Source organism: Oncorhynchus mykiss, chromosome 29 (genome assembly GCF_057628025.1).
Source record: "Oncorhynchus mykiss isolate SJ-2025 chromosome 29, ASM5762802v1, whole genome shotgun sequence".
Lineage (NCBI taxonomy): Eukaryota > Metazoa > Chordata > Actinopteri > Salmoniformes > Salmonidae > Oncorhynchus > Oncorhynchus mykiss.
This window is the reverse complement of record NC_143050.1, coordinates 33139778-33157931: the sequence shown is the minus strand read 5'-3', so window position 1 is coordinate 33157931 and position 18154 is coordinate 33139778. Positions and strand designations below refer to the sequence as shown.

Below are 18154 nucleotides of genomic sequence, written 5' to 3'. Positions count from 1 at the left end.
ATAAAGAACTACACATGCCATGATGATCTGGACGAGACTGCTGAATCGAGGCAATGTGAAGAATCTCTGGATTAACTGTCTGTTAGCTAAATTTAGTGATGAATATATTGGCTAAATTTCTTTCACAGCACAATGCTGTGAACTGTCTTGGGACAATTTTAAATTGACACAATACCTGTTAGCAAAGTTATCAGCTAGAGATGAGGTGCAGAAGCTTGCAGGGATTTGTAGTCTTGCATGATGTCTACTTTAATGCTAATTAGCATTTGCGAATATGTGAGTAAATAGAGCCGAATATATTGATAAAAGTCTCCTTGTCTGAGAGATTTACATGGTTATCAAATTGTCACACCACAGTAAGCCTACACGAAACACAGCCTTTATTTGAAGTGTTTCTAATATTCCCAAAGGGAAAAATGAATGGTAGAAAAACGATTGGACCCATTTTCCTGTTTGACAGCTAGGTTTTGTGGGTATTATGACACCTCCACTGTGGGGCTCTATTCATGTGGAATTAACAAACACAACCACGACTTTGACAATAGCCTACTTGCACAGCGTTCGACACACTACAATTCGTACCGAAAACATGATAGCAGGAAGTTCATGACGTTTTCTACGTGCAATTCGCAAAACCCTCTCTTATTCAACCTCTCCCCTTCACAGCTCCAGTAGTGCTACTGAATCGGTTTACTTCCGTTGTAAATGCGCAGGCGCCAGAGATGCGCTCAATCAGAGAAGATCTCATGACGCGATAGCAGGGACAGCTGCAAAATATCTCAGGTAGGTGGGCGCACTGGGCGGGGTCGTCGAATGGCATCCCCTGACTCAATGTTGTTATTTACAATGTTACAGTACTATATTTAGAAGGATAGGAATGAGCAGTGGAGCTGGCTTTGTTTTTCTCCCTTGTATAGGCAGCTTTATGATAGCGATGCTCTGCCATTATAGGTTGCAGACTGCACTGCATGGGTAGAGAGACGCACTGTCGGTGATGATCAGGGAAGATAATGTATTTGGACACGCTATGTACATGATAAATAAATGTCTGTCATCAACGACTGCTATTTACTTTAGATAAGGATGCATTAGGTTGACATGGGATGAAAATCTCAAGTCCCTACTGGCATTAACAGCTACACCGCATCATCCCATGTCATCACTACATCTTTTGTTATGAGGCTGATGTCAACATAACAGAGGGCTAGAGTTGCCTTGCTTTGAAATGTCAAACAAGCATGATGATACATTTTAGGGTTTTACAATTTATGCATGGTTGCAAAACTGTCAATGATACAATAGAGGTAATTCATTCAAATGTATGTTTGTATTATGCCATTCCAAACATTGATTGTGTCATAATTTATTACAGTGCAATGTCAAGAAATATCCCATATTCTCATATCTAATAATATGGGAAAATATGGGTTCCCTGTTGTGTAGGTTATGGATCATTTATAATGGCACACCTGGTTGTGCTTGATGTTTATGCAGTACTACTGTACAGTAATGCAATATCCTCAGTATTAGTATTGTAAATATGTTTCACCATCCCAAATTAAAATGAGTAGACAATAGATATGAAAAGACTACCAAATCCCCACTCTAAAAATGTGTATCACATAGAAATCTGAATTATGTTGAATAATCTGAAGGAATCATGATTACTGAACTGTAAAACACATTTCAGTTGAAGGCATTCATTGGTGCAATTGACTAGGTATCCCCCTTTCCCTTACTCATACAGAATGGCTTATACACACACTCAACTTCCCTCTTGAGTTGTCTTGGAAACAGACCTGCATCTTACCACAGGCAGTATTGTATTATATTTGGTGCAATGTATTATCAACTTGGCTCCAATGTACCACATTACAGTGGCTTGAGCTAATCATACCGTAAGGGAGTCCAATAACAATAGAACTGTCATAAAAAAAACACATTTGTGACGCTTATTCTAGTTTGAATGAACGCTACAGCCTCTCAATGTGTGGGATTCTATTCTATGTATCCCTAAATGCTGTATTATTTTTTTTGCAGCAAAATGGCAGTGGAGAAGCGCTTGGCATTCTCTATTGTGCAGTTCCTGCGAGATCAAACTCACTGTGGCGCTTTGAATTCCGATGAGCAGGAAAGCCTCGAAGGTAGATCAGCTTAGGATCGCTGTCCGATCACAACGTTTCTTAAAACCGCTTATGAAAATACTGTACCCTGCTCTCTCCAATTCAGGGATTTGTGACTGGTGACTGGTGACTGAGTCTTCTTATCAAATAGACCCACAGATAACTGCCAAAAGAAAAGAAACACCTACATAAATGGTCATAATAGGGTGTTGGGCCAAGACGAGCCACCAGAACAGCTTCAATATGCATTGGCATAGATGCTACAAGTGTCTAGAACTCTCTTGGAGGGATGCGACATCATTCTTCCACAAGAAACTCCATCATTTGGTGTTTTGTTGATGGTGGTAGAAAACGCTATCTCAGCCATCACTCCAGAATCTCCCATAAATATTAAATTGGGTTAAGATCTGGTGACTGAGACAAACACACACAACAACGACTTTAAATCACCCTATTCTCCTTTAAGACCACTCTTTCAAAGTCACTGAGATCTCTTCTTCGAGCCATGGTAGCCACAATAATGGGCAACTGGGCATTTTTATACCTGATGCCTAATCATGGGATGGGATGTTAATTGCTTAATTAACTCAAGAACCATACCTGTGTGGAAGCACCTGCTTTCAATATATAATTTGCATCCTTCATTTATGCAAGTGTTTCCTTTATTTTGGCAGTTACCTGTATAACAATAAAATAAACAGCTCAGTGTTGACTATTGTGTTATTACAACACATTTTTTCCCCCTTGTAGTTGCAATACAATGTTTGGAGACCACCTTCAAGATCAACTCCAGTGACTGTCATCTCGCAGCACCACAACCTCTCACTGAAATATTCCTCAATTCTCTCCTCAAGGTGGGGTTACTCTCTGATTCTCTACCTTATTTCAAACTCTTTTACCTTAACTACAACATCAACTTGTCTGTGTGCAGTTCATCAATCATTATCAAATCAGTAACCTCACAATCAGTAAACTAAGATGATGTATAATGTATATTAGGCTTTATTGATATCTTACTTTATCTGTCATTGTATTTTCCTCAGAATGATCAGAATAATCCGGTGCCACCAGAGACGTCCCCATCACCAGAAGACACAGAGAGGGCAGAACAACTGAAGAATGAAGGTACCTGCCACTGTTTTAATATGTAGTGTAGACATATGATAAATACACTTTGGATGAGTGCAAACTCAGTTTAAGTGCACTTCCGTTTTCCTTCAGATTGACATTGTTTTGTAATGTTGTAAATTCTGATTATCAGGCTGAACTAAAACAGCATTTCATTTTCAGGGAATAATCACATGAAAGAGGAGAACTACAGCTGTGCGGTGGAATGCTACTCAAAAGCCATCAATCTGGACCTCCGAAACGCTGTCTACTACTGTAACAGGTACACACAACCGCTTCTGAAATGGAGAAGTATCAACACTATATTCAAATGAGAAATATATAACACAACACCTAAATTAAGTCTGTATCTATTGTGTTTTTATACCAACTATATTGGTAATTATTGTGTACAACTGTGACAATAACTCATGTTATTCTTGTACTATACATAGATAATGCAGTCACAGTTACAGTACTGTCTGAGCTGAAAGACATAGTGGCATACACATCTGGTGAACCAGACTACTAGACAGGCACACAGCTGCTGCAGCCTTTGCATGTGCCTGCCTTATTGATCTGAGTGCAAATAAATAAACCTGAGCGTCTGGCTGCTGCTGCTGTTGTCATCACCGCAGGGCTGCCGCCCACAGTAGACTGGTAACTACACAGAAGCAACGGGGGACTGTGAAAGGGCCATAGGGATCGACCCCAGCTACAGTAAAGCCTATGGGAGAATGGGGTGAGTTAGACATGGGAGAGTAGTGGAAATGTTGTTTACAATGTCTAGTCATGTATCATTTGAGGAATATAGTATTGCTTTTTGGAACTTTGTTTACAGAGCAATAGCAGTATCTGATGATATTGCAAGAAATTTGGCTTGAAAATAGCTATTGTTTTGCTCTGGAGTTAAATTTACTGCACTTCTCCAATGTCTCTTATTCCCTGTGTGTCTCTAGATTGGCATTTACTGCTATGAATAAGTACCCAGAGGCCATCTCCTTCTTTAAGAAAGCTCTGGTGTTAGATCCAGAGAACGACACCTACAAATCCAACCTGAAGATTGCTGAGCAGAAGCAAAAAGAGGCAGTCAGTCCTGTAAGTAGTGCTGTTTTACCTCCTTGTGTGATTTCATATCTGAAGGTCAATCTAAAAAAAACACATGTAATAATATATCATTACTCCCCTAAAAATACTGTCACTACAGCTCCAATAATGGACACTTTATTTACATGTGAACACAACTCTAGATTTCTTCATGTAATATTAAATGTGTATCTTATATCCCACGGGCATTCAAGTATGTCAAGATATCCCAATTGTGTCAACAGCTTTATCAGACACATTTAATATTCCTGCTTTTAGCAGTGGTACAAAATTATATCATACTGAACCTACAGACGGATTTATCTTGTCCGATTCAGCGTCAAACTGTACTATGAAACAAATAAAAAATATATAAAGAATGATAGTCAAACGCTTTGGAGCACCTGAAATTAAATTTGAAGCAAAAAGTCAAACTTGGCTCCATCATTGAATCAGATGGCTCATTCAACACAAAACGCACTGGTATTGCCAACTTCTTTAATTCTTTTTTCATTGGCAAACATAGACATGACAACAACAAATTCTGAACCTAAATGACCAAATTATGAAAGACAAGCATTGTTATTTTGTTGTCGATCAACAATGACAAGCCACCTGGGTCTGACAACTTGGATGGAAAATGACTTAAGATGATAGCGGATGATATTGCCACTCCTATTTGCCATCTCTTCAATCTACATGAAAGTGAAGCAAAAGTCATTTCGCTACACAAGAATAGCAAAGCACCCTTTACTGGCTCAAACAGCCCACCTATCACCCTGTTACCAAACCTTAGTAAACTTTTTGAAAAAAAAAAGTTTGACCAGATACAATGCTATTTCACAGTAAACAAATTAACAACAGATTTTCAGCACGGTTATAGCAAAGAGCATTCAACATGTACAGAACTTACACAAATTACTGATGATTGGCTGAGAGAAAATTATATTACAAATATTGTGGAAGCTGTTTTGTTACTCAGTGCAGCCTCTGACATTATCAATCATAATGACTTTATGACTTTAGATCCCTTGCTATAATGTGGATGGAAAGTTACCTGTCTAACAGAACACAGAGGGTGTTCATTATTGGAAGCCTCTCCAACATAATCTAGGTTTAGTGAGGCATTCCCCAGGGCAGCTGTCTAGGCCCCTTCATTTTTCTGTCTTTACTAATGACCTGCCACAGGCTCCGAGTAAAGGCACTAGGTTTGTGGCACTTGGACTACTATCAAGTCATGTGGTCAGGTGCCACAAAGAGGGACTTAGGAAAATTACAATTGGCCCAGAAGAGGGCAGCACACCTGGCCTTTAAATGTACATGGAGAGCTATGTGTACACTGGCTCAAAATAGAGGAGAGATTGACTCCATCACTACTTGTATTTGTGAGAAGTATTGACATATTGAATGTTCCGAGCTGTCTGTTTAAGCTACTAGCACACAGCTCAGAAACCCATGCATACCTCACAAGACGCCAGAGGTCTCTTCACATTCCCCAAGTCCAGAACAGACTATGGGAGGCGTACAGTACTAAACTACCGGTCAAAAGTTTTAGAACAACTACTCATTCAAGGGTTTTTCTATTTTTACAATTTTATACATTGTAAAATAATAGTGAATACATCAAAACAATGAAATAACACATATGGAATCATGTAGTAACCAAAAAAAGTGTTAAATAAATTAAAATATATTTGAGATTTGAGATTCTTCAAATAGACGCCCTTAGCCTTGATGACAGCTTTGCACACTCTTGACATTCTCTTTTCCACCTTCATGAGGTAGACACCTGGAATGCATTTCAATTAACAGGTGCGCCTTCTTAAAAAGTTCATTTGTGGAATTTCTTTCCTTCTTAATGCGTTTGAGCCAATCAGTTGTGTTGTGACAAGGTGGGGTGTATACAGAATATGGTATTTTACCAAATAAGTCCAAGAACAGCTCAAATAAGAAAAGAGAAACGACAGTCCATCATTATATTAAGACATGAAGGTCAGTCAATACGGAACATTTCAAGAACTTTTAAAGTTTCTTCAAGTGCAATCGCTGAAACTGGCTCTCATGAGGACCGCCACAGGAATGGAAGACCCAGAGTTACCTCTGTTGCAAAGGATAAGTTCATTAGTTACCAGCCCCAGAAATTGCAGCCCAAATAAATGCTTCACAGAGTTCAAGTAACAGACATCAACTGTTCAGAGGAGACTTTGTGAATCAGGCCTTCATGGTCGAATTGTGGCAAATAAACCACTACGAAAGGGCCTCAATAAAAGAGACTTGCTTGGGCCAAGAAACACGAGCAATGGACATTAGACCGGTAGAAATGTGAGATTTTTGGTTCCAACCGCGGTGTGTTTGTGAGACGCGATGTGGGTGAATGGATGATCTCCGTAGTGTATTTCCCACCGTAAAGCATGGAGGAGGAGATGTTATGGTGTGGGGGTGCTAACCCTAACCCTGTGATTTATTTAGAATTCAAGGCACACTTAAGCAGCATGGTGACCACAGCATTCTGCAGTGATACTCCTTCCTATCTGGTTTGGGCTTAGTGGGACTATCATTTGTTTTTCAACAGTATAATGACCCAACAGACATCCAGGCTATGTAAGTGCTATTTTACCAAGAAGGAGAATAATGGAGTGCCGCATCAGATGCATCAGACGCATCAGACGCATCCCCCAACCTCAACCAAATTGAGATGGTCTGGGATGAGTCAGACCGCAGAGTGAAGAAAAAGCAGCCAAGAATTTGTGGGAACTCCTTCAAGACAGTTGCAAATGCGTTCCAGGTGAAGCTGGTTGTGAAAATGCCAAGAGTGTGCAAAGCTGTCATCAAGGCAAAGGCTGGCTATTTGAATATTCTCAAATATACAGTTGAAGTTTTACATACACCTTAGCCAAATACATTTAAACTTAGTTTTTCACAATTCCTGACAATATATATATATATATTTTTTTTTGTTTTGAATTTTACCCCTTTTTTTCTCCCCAATTTCGCGGTGTCCAATTGTTGTAGTAGCTACTATCTTGTCTCATTGCTACAACTCCCGTACGGGCTCGGGAGAGACGAAAGTTGAATGTCATGCGTCCTCCGATACACAACCCAACCAGCCGTACTGCTTCTTAACACAGCGCGAATCCAACCCGGAAGCCAGCCGCACCAATGTGTCGGAGGCTACACCGTCCACCTGGAAACCTTGGCTAGCGCGCACTGCGCCCGGCCCGCCACAGGAGTCGCTGGTGCGCGATGAGACAAGGAGATCCCTACCGACCAATCCCTCCCTAACCCGGACGACGCTAGGCCAATTGTGCGTCGCCCCACGCCCTCCCGGTCGCGGCCGGTTACGACAGAGCCTGGGCGCGAACCCAGGGACTCTGATGGCACAGCTGGCGCTGCAGTACAGCGCCCTTAACCACTGCACCACCCGGGAGGCCTGTTCCTGACAATTAATCCAAGTAAAAATTCCCTGTTTTAGGTCATTTAGGATCACCACTTTATTGTGTGAAATGTCAGGATAATAGTAGAGAGAATGATTTCTTTCAGCTTTTATTTATTTCATCACATTCCCAGTGGGTCAGAAGTTTACATACACTCAATTTGTATTTGGTAGCATTGTCTTTAAATTGTTTAACTTGGGTCAAACGTTGTGAGTAGCCTTCCACAAGCTTCCCACAATAAGTTGGGTGAATTTTGGCCCATTCCTCCTGACAGAGCTGGTGTAATTGAGTCAGGTTTGTAGGCCTCCTTGCTCGCACACACTTTTTCAGTTCTGCCCACAAATGTTCTATAGGATTGAGGTCAGGGCTTTGTGATGGCCACTCCAATACCTTGGCTTTGTTGTACTTAAGCCATTTTGCCACAACTTTGGAAGGATGCTTGGTGTCATTGTCCATTTGGAACCCATTTTCAACCAACCTGACTGATGTCTTGAGATGTTGCTCAATATATCCACATAATTTTACTTCGTCATGATGCCATCTCTTTTGTGAAGTGCACCAGTCCCTCCTGCAGCAAAGCACCCCAACAACATGATGCTGCCACCCCTGTGCTTCACGGTTGGGATGGTGTTCTTCGGCTTGCAAGCATCCCCTTTTTTTCTCCAAACATAACGATGGTCATTATGGCCAAACAGTTATATTTTTGTTTCATCAGACCAGAGGACATTTCTCCAAAAAGTTGCAAACCATAGTCTTGCTTTTTTATGACGGTTTTGTAACAGTGGCTTCTTCCTTGCTGAGCGACCTTTCAGGTTATGTCGATATAGGACTCGTTTTACTGTCGATATAGATACTTTTGTACCTCTTTCCTCCAGCATCTTCACAAGGTCCTTTGCTGTTGTTCTGGGATTGATTTGCACTTTTCACACCAAAGTACGTTCATCTGTAGGAGACAGAACACGTCTCCTTCCTGAGCGGTATGACGGCTGCATGGTCCCATGGTGTTTATACTTGCGTACTATTGTTTGTACAGATGTACGTGGTACCTTCAGGCGTTTGGAAATTGCTCCCAAGGATGAACCAGACTTGTGGAGGTCTACAATTTTTTTCAGAGATCTTGGCTGATTTCTTTTGATTTTTCCATGATGTCACGCAAAGAAGCACTGAGTTTGAAGGTAGGCCTTGAAATACATCCACAGGTACACCTCCAATTGACTCAAATTATGTCAATTAGCCTGTCAGAAGCTTCTAAAGCCATGACATTATTTTATGGAATTTTCCAAGCTGTTTAAAGGCACAGTCTTAGGGTATGTAAACTTTTGACCCACTGGAATTGTGAAACAGTAAATTATAAGTGAAATAAGCTGTCTGTAAACAATTGTTGGAAATATTGTCATATATCATGCACAAGTTAGATGTCCAACCGACTTGCCAAAACTATAGTTTGTTAACAAGAAATTTGTGGAGTGGTTGAAAAACGAGTTTTAATGACTCCAACCTAAGTATATGTAAATTTCTGACTTCAACTGTGTATTCCACATCAAGTACCTCATGCAAGCAGTAAAATCTGATTGAAGAAACTGATAAAAATACACCTTATGGAGTGTGAAGTGATGGGGACTGTGAAGAGACACACACACACAGGCACAGACACACGTATACACACACACAATAACAAATGTACTATACACATGCCTTGCTAGGCAGCAGCTAATAGGTATTCATAATAAATACAAAATGAAGCCTTTGAATGTTTGCTTGTTATAGATAGCTACGGGACTGGGATTTGACATGGCCAGCCTCATCAACAACCCTGCCTTCATCAGCATGGTAAGACTATAATTCGTGCTGGGCTGGAACAAACACCTGCACACAACATGTACAGTGCATTCAGAAAGTATTCAGACCCCTTCCCCACATTTTGTTACGTTACAGCCATATTTAAAAATTAATTAAATAAATACAAATTCTCATCAATCTACACACAATACTCCATAATGACAGTGAAAACAGGTCTATACTTTTTTTGAGCTCAGGTGCATCCTGTTTCCATTGATCATCCATTGATCATCTTTGAGATGTTCCTACAACTTGATTGGCCTCCACCTGTGGTAAATTCAATTGATTGGATATGATTTGGAAAGGCACACATCTGTCTATATAAGGTCCCATAGTTGACAGTGCATGTCAGAGCAAAAACCAAGCCATGAGGTCGAAGGAATTATCCGTAGAGCTCCGAGAAGGATTGCGTTGAGGCACAGATCTGAGGAAGGGTACCAAAAAGTGTCTGCAGCATTGAGGGTCACCAAGAACATGGTGGCCTTGATCATTCTTAAATGGAAGAACTTTGGAACCACCAAGACTCTTCCTAGAGCTGGCCAAACTGAGCAATCGGGGGAGAAGGGCCTTGGTCAGGGAGATGACCAAGAACCCAATGGTCCTTCTGACTGAGCTCCAGAGTTTCCCAGTGGAGATGAGAGAACCTTCCAGAAGGACAATCATCTCTGCAGCATCACCAATCAGGCCTTTATGGAAGAGTGGCCAGACATACTCCTCAGTAAAACGCACATAACAACCAGCTTGGAGTTTGCCAAAAGGCACCTAATAGAGACTCGGACCATGAGAAACAAGATTCTATGATCTGATGAAACCAAGATTCAACTCTTTGGCCTTAATGCTTAGCGTCACGTCTGGAGGAAACCTGGCACCATCCCTACGGTGAAGCATGGTGGTGACAGCATCATGCTGTGGGGATATTTTTCAGCGGCATGGACTGGGAGACTAGTCAGGTTCGAGGGAAAGATGAACCGAGCGATCCTTGATGAAAGCCTGCTCCAGAGCGCTCAGGGCCTCAGACTGGGGCGAAGTTTCACCTTCCAACCGGACAAAGACCCTAAGCGCACAGCCAAGACAACGCAGGAATGGCTTCGGGAGAAGTCTCTGAGTGTCCTTGAGAGGCCCAGCCAGAGCCTGGACTTGAACCCGATCGGACATCTGGAGAGACCTGGAAATAGCTGTGTAGTGACGCTCCCCTTTCAACCTGACAGAGCTTCAGAGGATCTGCAAGGAAGAATGGGGGAAACTCCCCAAATACAGGTGTGCCAAGTTTGTTGCACCAAAGATTGATGTGTGTAGATTGATGAAAAAAACACAAATTTAATCCATTTTAGAATAAGACTGTAACAAAACAAAATGTGAAAAAAGTCAAGTGGTCTGAATACTTTCCGAATGCACTGTACCTGGGTGGAAATAGAGGTTGTTTCCTTAATGTACTTTAGGTGCACTTAAACGGTGCACCAGATGCGGGGGGTGGGAGTATGCACTTTTGGGACTATGCTATTGGTTCTATTACATCAGAAAAGTAAATCAGGCTCACCTGCAATATTTGAAAGAAAATAAATACTATATTCGACCCAGGTATGACGCACATTGCAGTCTCTCCAGGGCAAAGGCCATCCCTGGTCTAGACAAATCCTAGACACAGATTCCTCATACTTCTTTTATGAGTGTTTGTGATACAGTTACTAGTGGAGAATGCTTCCTAAAATTAACCGCATACCTTACACAGTTGGCCTGGTCAAGGGGCCTGGGGACATTCAAGGCGTTGATCATGACTAGTTGATTGAACGGGTGGCTGATGGAATGCCTGACAGGCAGAGAGTGCATGTCATTATAAGCATTCCAATCCTACATGGCAGAAGCTGGGCTGAATTATGAATAGTTTTACTAGACAGCTGTAAATTTGGTACCAGCACTAAGTAGTCACGCCACTTGAGAATGCATCTGGTTCCCCATCAACGCTGTTAATTAATTGTCATTTTCACACATTTAAATGGGTGACATGGTGATTGGCTTTGTGTGTATTTACAGGCCGCCAGTGTGATGCAGAACCAGCAAGTGCAACAGCTGTGAGTGTTCGGCATGTTTCAGCATACCCAGGGCTGGGGCTCAATAGTGTGAGGCATCCTTTCCTCATCTCGGTTCCTTCATCTGCACTGATCTGGATGAATAAATAGGTGAAAGCCACCCCACTGAATCTATCGAGACACAGCCCATCAATATCACCCCTACCTACTGTATATGTACAGTACATAGCTACCTCAATTACCTCATTCCCCTGCACATCGACTTGGTACTGGTACTCCCTGTATATAGCCATGTTATTTTCTACTCCCCATATACACTACCGTTCAAAAATTTGGGGTCACTTAGAAATGTCCTTGCTTTTGAAAGAAAGCACTTTTTTTTGTCCGTTATAAAATTGATCAGAAATACAGTGTAGACATTGTTAATGTTGTAAATGACTATTGTAGCTGGAAACTTATGATATTTATTAATGGAATATCTACATAGGCGTACAGAGGCCCATTATCAGCAACCATCACTCCTGTGTTCCAATGGCATGTTGTGTTAGCTATTCCAAGCTTATCATTTTAAAAGGCTAATTGATCATTAGAAAACCCTTTTGCAATTATGTTAGCACAGCTGAAAACTGTTGTTCTGATTAACGAAGCAATAAAACTGTCCTTCTTTAGACTAGTTGAGTATCTGGAGCATCAGCATTTGTGGATTCGATTACAGGCTCAAAATGGCCTCGTCAGTCTATTCTTGTTCTGAGAATATAAGGCTATTCATGCGAGAAATTGTCAAGAAACTGAAGATCTCGGGGCCTCCCGGGTGGCGCAGTGGTTAAGGGCGCTGTACTGCAGCGCCAGCTGTGCCATCAGAGTCCCTGGGTTCGCGCCCAGGCTCTGTCGTAACCGGCCGCGACGCACAATTGGCCTAGCGTCGCCCGGGTTAGGGAGGGCTTGGTCGGTAGGGGTGTCCTTGTCTCATCGCGCACCAGCGACTCCTGTGGCGGGCTGGGCGCAGTGTGCGCTAACCAAGGTGGCCAGGTGCACGGTGTTTCCTCCGGCGCATTGGTGCGGCTGGCTTCCGGGTTGGATGCGTGCTGTGTTAAGAAGCAGTGCGGCTTGGTTGGGTTGTGTATCGGAGGACGCATGACTTTCAACCTTCGTCTCTCCCGAGCCCGTACGGGAGTTGTAGCGATGAGACAAGATAGTAGCTACTACAACAATTGGATACCACGAAAAAGGGGTAAAACATTTTTTTTTAAATCTTTAAAAAAGAAACTGAAGATCTCGTACAATGCCCTTCACAGAACAGCACGAACTGTCTCTAACCAGAATAGAAATAGTGGGAGGCCCCGGTGCACAGAGGACAAGTACATTAGAGTGTCTAGTTTGAGAAACAGATGCCTCACAAGTCCTCAACTGGCAACTTCATTAAATAGTACCTGCAAAACACTGGTCTCAACATCAACAGTGAAGAGGCGACTGGGATGCTGGCCTTCTAGGCAGATCTTGGCAATTTCTCACATGGAATAGCCTTCATTTCTCAGAACAAGAATAGACTGACGAGCTTCAGAAGAATGTTCTTTGAGCCTGTAATCGAACCCACAAATGCTGATGCTCCAGATACTCAACTAGTCTAAAGAAGAACAGTTTTATTGTTTCGTTAATCAGAACAACAGTTTTCACATGGAATAACAACAGTTTTCAACATAATTGCAAAAGGGTTTTCTAATGATCAATTTGCCTTTTTAAAATTATAGATTTAGATTAGCTAACACAACTTGCCATTGGAACACAGGAGTGATGGTTGCTGATAATGGGCCTCTGTACACCTATGTAGATATTCCATTAAAAAATCATCCGTTTCCAGCTACAATAGTCATTTACAACATTAAAAATGTCTTCACTGTATTTCTGATCAATTTAATGTTATTTTAATAATCCTGTTAGAATTTCTTGAAAGTCAGAATGTAGGATTTACTGTTCAATTGTACTGATTTGTTTCAAGTTTTTGTCATAACATGGCATGTGACACATGTTTATAACTGTCTTTTGGGTTCTCTCCCTCTGTGGGCAGTATGTCTGGGATGATGTCCAATGCAGTTGGGGGTCCAGCAGCAGGAGTGGGAGGACTGTCGGACATCTCCAGCCTGATTGAAGCGTACGGCAGCACCATAGTGCTATTACTGTAACATACACAGGGACTCTCTGTTTATGACATTAGGGCTCTAATTACACATTTAAATAAGCATCAGACACATCAAGAATTAGTGAGGTTTAATTTGGACTAAATGATCATGAATTTCCCTTGACATTTTAAATTATTTTAGAAGTTTATTTTGAAATATTTGATGTAGGATGCTACATCCTAGTTCTTTCACAAGCTGCCTGACACAAGGAGTACATAAGTAAAGCAGAGAAACACTCAATTCTAACTCCCCTGGTCTCTCTCTGTTTGCAGTGGTCAGCAGTTTGCCCAGCAGATCCAGCATCAGAACCCAGAGTTGATCGAACAGCTGAGGAACCACATCCGCAGCCGCTCCTTCAGTGGCAGCGCTGAGGAGCACTCGTGATCCACACAGGTCTGTGTACTACAACACAGAGGTTAGGGCTCGCTCTTAGAGTGCATCTCCATAGTCTAATAAAGAGGCGTCCTCCCCTTCATGTGCTCTAATGGAATGGTGAGAATTAGCATGGAGATTGTGGTGGATTTGATGCCACCTGTCCAGTTATATCATAGCAGAGACCTGATTGTACATGTGCGCTTTTGTTTTACTGGCAATAGATGGATCAGGATCTGCATATTAATTACTGAAACTGTTATTACCATGTTGTTACACAAGGTGAAAAGGACATTTGAAGGCATGTAAATGTTTCTTACCTTCAGCGTATATGTTTCAATAAAGGAAGGGCAACCATATGATGTGATTACAATCTCTACACCCATTCCTTAAACTCACATCACCGACAGAGCTGGAATGAAGGGACCGATGGGGACGATGGCACTTCACTGGGACTGGGTCTTCAGAGAGGAGAGGAAACATTTTACACACCCAATCAGGAGACAGAGTATCTAACACATTCTATGTACACTGAACAAAAATATGAACACCACATGTAAAGTGTTGGTCCCATGATTTCATGAGGTGAAATCAAAGATCCCCAAAATGTTCCATATGCACAAAATAGCTTATTTCTCTAAAATGTTGTGTACAAATTTCTTTACTTCCCTATTAGTGAGCATTTCTCCTTTGCCAAGATGATCCATCCACCTGACAGGTGTGGCATGTCAAGAAACGGCATGGTCATTACACAGGTGCACCTTGTGCTGGGGACCATAAAAGGCCACTCTAAAACGTGCAGTTTTGTCACACAACACAATGCCACATATTTCTCAAGTTTTGAGGGAACGTGCAATTGGCATGCTGACTGCAGGAATGTCCACCAGAGCTGTTGCCAGAGAATTGAATGTTAATTTCTCTACTATAAGCCACCTCCAATGTCATATTTGAGAATTTGGCAGTTGTCCAATCGGCCTGACAATCGCAGACCACATGTATGCCAACATGTGGGCGAGTGGTTTGCTGATGTCAACATTGTGAACCGAGTGCTCCATGGTGGCGGTGAAGTTATGGTATTGGCAGACATAAGCTATGGAAAACGAACACAATTGCATTTTTTAGATGGAAATTTGAATGCACAAAAATAATGTGACGAGATCCTGAGGTCCATTATGAAGCCTATTTTTTCTTTTAGGTATATGTGACCAACAGATGCATATCTGTATTCCCAGTCATGTGAAATCCATAGACGGGTCTAATGAATTTATTTCAATTGACCGATTTCCTCATATGAACTGTAAGACAATGAAATTGTCTTTTATATTTTTGTTCAGTATAGATGATACCCAATCAGGAAACAGAGTTTCAAACACATTCAAGACACCCAATTAGTTTCAAATACATTTCCACCAAACATTGTGCACAGTTCAAGAGACCCACATTAAATAAAGTTTATTTGTCACGTACACAGATTAGCAGATGTTAAAGCAGGTGCGGCGAAATGCTTGGTTTTTAGCTCCAGCAGTGCAGTAAATGCCTAACAGTATAATACTAATACACAAAAAAGAAGAGACAGAAAAACAAGAAATTAAGAAATCATAACAAGGATTATTGCAAATGGATTTGTGTTTTTCTATTTTGTTTGTATATTGTGTTGTAGTAGCAATGTCCTAACCATTGCCCTGTTCTTATACTGAATTACAGATCCTTTGTTCCTCTGAAAGATTTCACTGATCCAACAGAATTGTATGTAGTAGAATGCAGGGGTGTATTCAGTGAGGGGAAACCAGATAGAAATTAAATGAATAGAGCGGATACAATTCCCTATTCTACATGACAGGCAATTGTACCTGGTCTACACAATACAGTTCTATGTTAACGTTCTGTAACATTGCACCTGCAAGTACTGGCCCCAGGATTTGATTTATTAATATTGCTTGTAGTAATTGCCTTGATGAGGGGAAGGAATTAAGGAAGGGGAGAAATTGAGGAAGGAGTTAAGGAATGAGAGTAAAGGGATGAAGAAATTAAGGAGAGAAAGGGAGAAAATAATTAAGAAAGGTGCGAAAAGGGATTAGAGAAAGGAGGAAGGAATTAAGGAAGGTGTGAAAGGGAGGAAAGGATTATTAAGGAAGAACTGAAAGGGATAAAGGATGCATGTGTGAAGTATTTGAACAAGGAGCACGTATTCCTTTTCTCATGATTACATGACAATTATACACGACAGAAGGGTTACATTGTTTTCTATTCTACCATGTTCAAACTGTTATTTTTGTACCAAATATTTTGCTATAGTTGCTGTTGGGTCAAACAAAGGGCCGAAGCCTTGATCATGTGGAATTCTAGCATTGCTTTCAATAGTAATTATCTAACTGCTAATTTGACAATAAATTAGTGTCCTTGAAAGTATGTTTTGTGTCTGCAGCCCAACACCCCTGTATTTACAATCATAGCAAACACACGTCAATGCCATTTCCCTTTTGATTCAGTTTCATTTCACATAGCTAAAGCAATGTTGATAGCTAGTATAAGACGCATTCAGTCTTGTTGATTTTGCATGCTCTTCCATCTGATGTGTCAGACAAGCTAATGAATATGCTTGTAAAACAAAGCAGCATCATGTTTTGTCCAAAAATATGTCTCAATAAAATGTATTACAATTGATAGCTGTTGAAAGTCTTGTTGTGAAATCATAATGAAATCGCTTCAGAGGCAGATTTGTACAATACCTTGAGTGTGTAAAGTTGCCACGAGTGTAGAAAGCTGTCAAGGCAAAAGGTGGCTACTTTGAAGAATCTAAAAAATATTTAGATTTGTTTAACACTTTTTTGGTTACTACATGAATGACTACATATGTGTCATTTCCTAGTTTTGATGTCTTCACTATTATTCTACAATGTAGAAAATAGTAAAAATAATGAAAAACCTTTGGATGAGTAGTTCTGGGAAAGGGCACCAAAACATTTCTGCAGCATTGAAGGTATCCAAGAACACAGAACACTTCTTAAATGGAAGAAATGTGGTACCACCAAGACTCTTCCTAGAGCTGGCCGCCTTGCCAAACTTAGTAATCAGGGGAGAAGGGCCTTGGTCAGAGAGGTGACCAAGTACCCAATGGTCACTCTGACAGAGCTCTCGAGTTCCTCTGTGGAGATGGGAGAACCTTCCAGAAGGACACCCATCTCTGCAGCACTCCACCAATCAGGCCTTTATGGTAGAGTGGCCAGACAGAACCTACTCCTCTGTAAAAGGCACATAACAACCCACTTGGAGTTTGCCAGAAGGCACCTAAAGGACTCAGACCATGAGAAACAAGATTCTATGGTCTGATGAAACCAAGATTCAACTCTTTAGCCTGAATGCCAAACATCACGTCTGGAGGAAACCTGGCACCATCCCTACAGTGAAGCATGGTGGTGGCAGCATCAGGCTGTGGGGGTGTTTTTCAGTGGAAGGTACTGAGAGACTAGTAAGGATCGAGGGAAAGATGAACGGAGCAAAGTACAGAGAGATTCTCAATGAAAACCTGCTCCAGAGCACGCACGACCTCAGACTGGGGGCGAAGGTTCGACCTGAAGCACACAGCCAATACAACGCAGGAGTGGCTTCGGGACAAGTCTCTGAATGTTCCTGAGTGGCCCAGCCAGAGCCTGGACTTGAACCCGGTTGAACATCTCTGGAGAGAACAGAAAATAACTGTGCAGCAATGCTTCCCATCCAACCTGACAGAGCTTGAGAGGATCTGCAGAGAAGAATGGGAGAAACTCCCCATACATAGGTGTGCCAAGCTTGTAGCATCATACCCAAGAAGACTCAAGGCTGTAATAGCTGCCAAAAGTGCTTGAAAAAAAGTGCTGAGTAAAAAGGTATGAATACTTATGTAAATATAATATTTGTTTTGAATTTTTTATTAAGTTAGCAAAAATTCCAAATAGCTTTTTTTGCTTTGTCATTATGTGGTATTGTGTGTAGATTGAGGAGGGAAAAAA

At 41.4% G+C, this 18154-nt stretch overlaps 1 protein-coding gene across 1 annotated transcript; it reads left to right on the top strand.

The window, feature by feature from the left end:
• The first annotated feature begins 724 nt into the window (after positions 1 to 724).
• LOC110509699 (small glutamine-rich tetratricopeptide repeat-containing protein beta) lies at positions 725 to 16829 on the top strand. The gene is given in 12 exon segments (XM_021590740.3): positions 725 to 783; positions 2041 to 2144; positions 2874 to 2977; positions 3167 to 3248; positions 3414 to 3513; positions 3869 to 3885; positions 3888 to 3972; positions 4190 to 4328; positions 9518 to 9580; positions 11621 to 11658; positions 13682 to 13765; positions 14066 to 16829. Coding segments are annotated over 11 exon segments (924 nt in total). The 5' UTR covers positions 725 to 783; positions 2041 to 2044; the 3' UTR covers positions 14178 to 16829.
• Positions 16830 to 18154: the final 1325 nt, after the last annotated feature.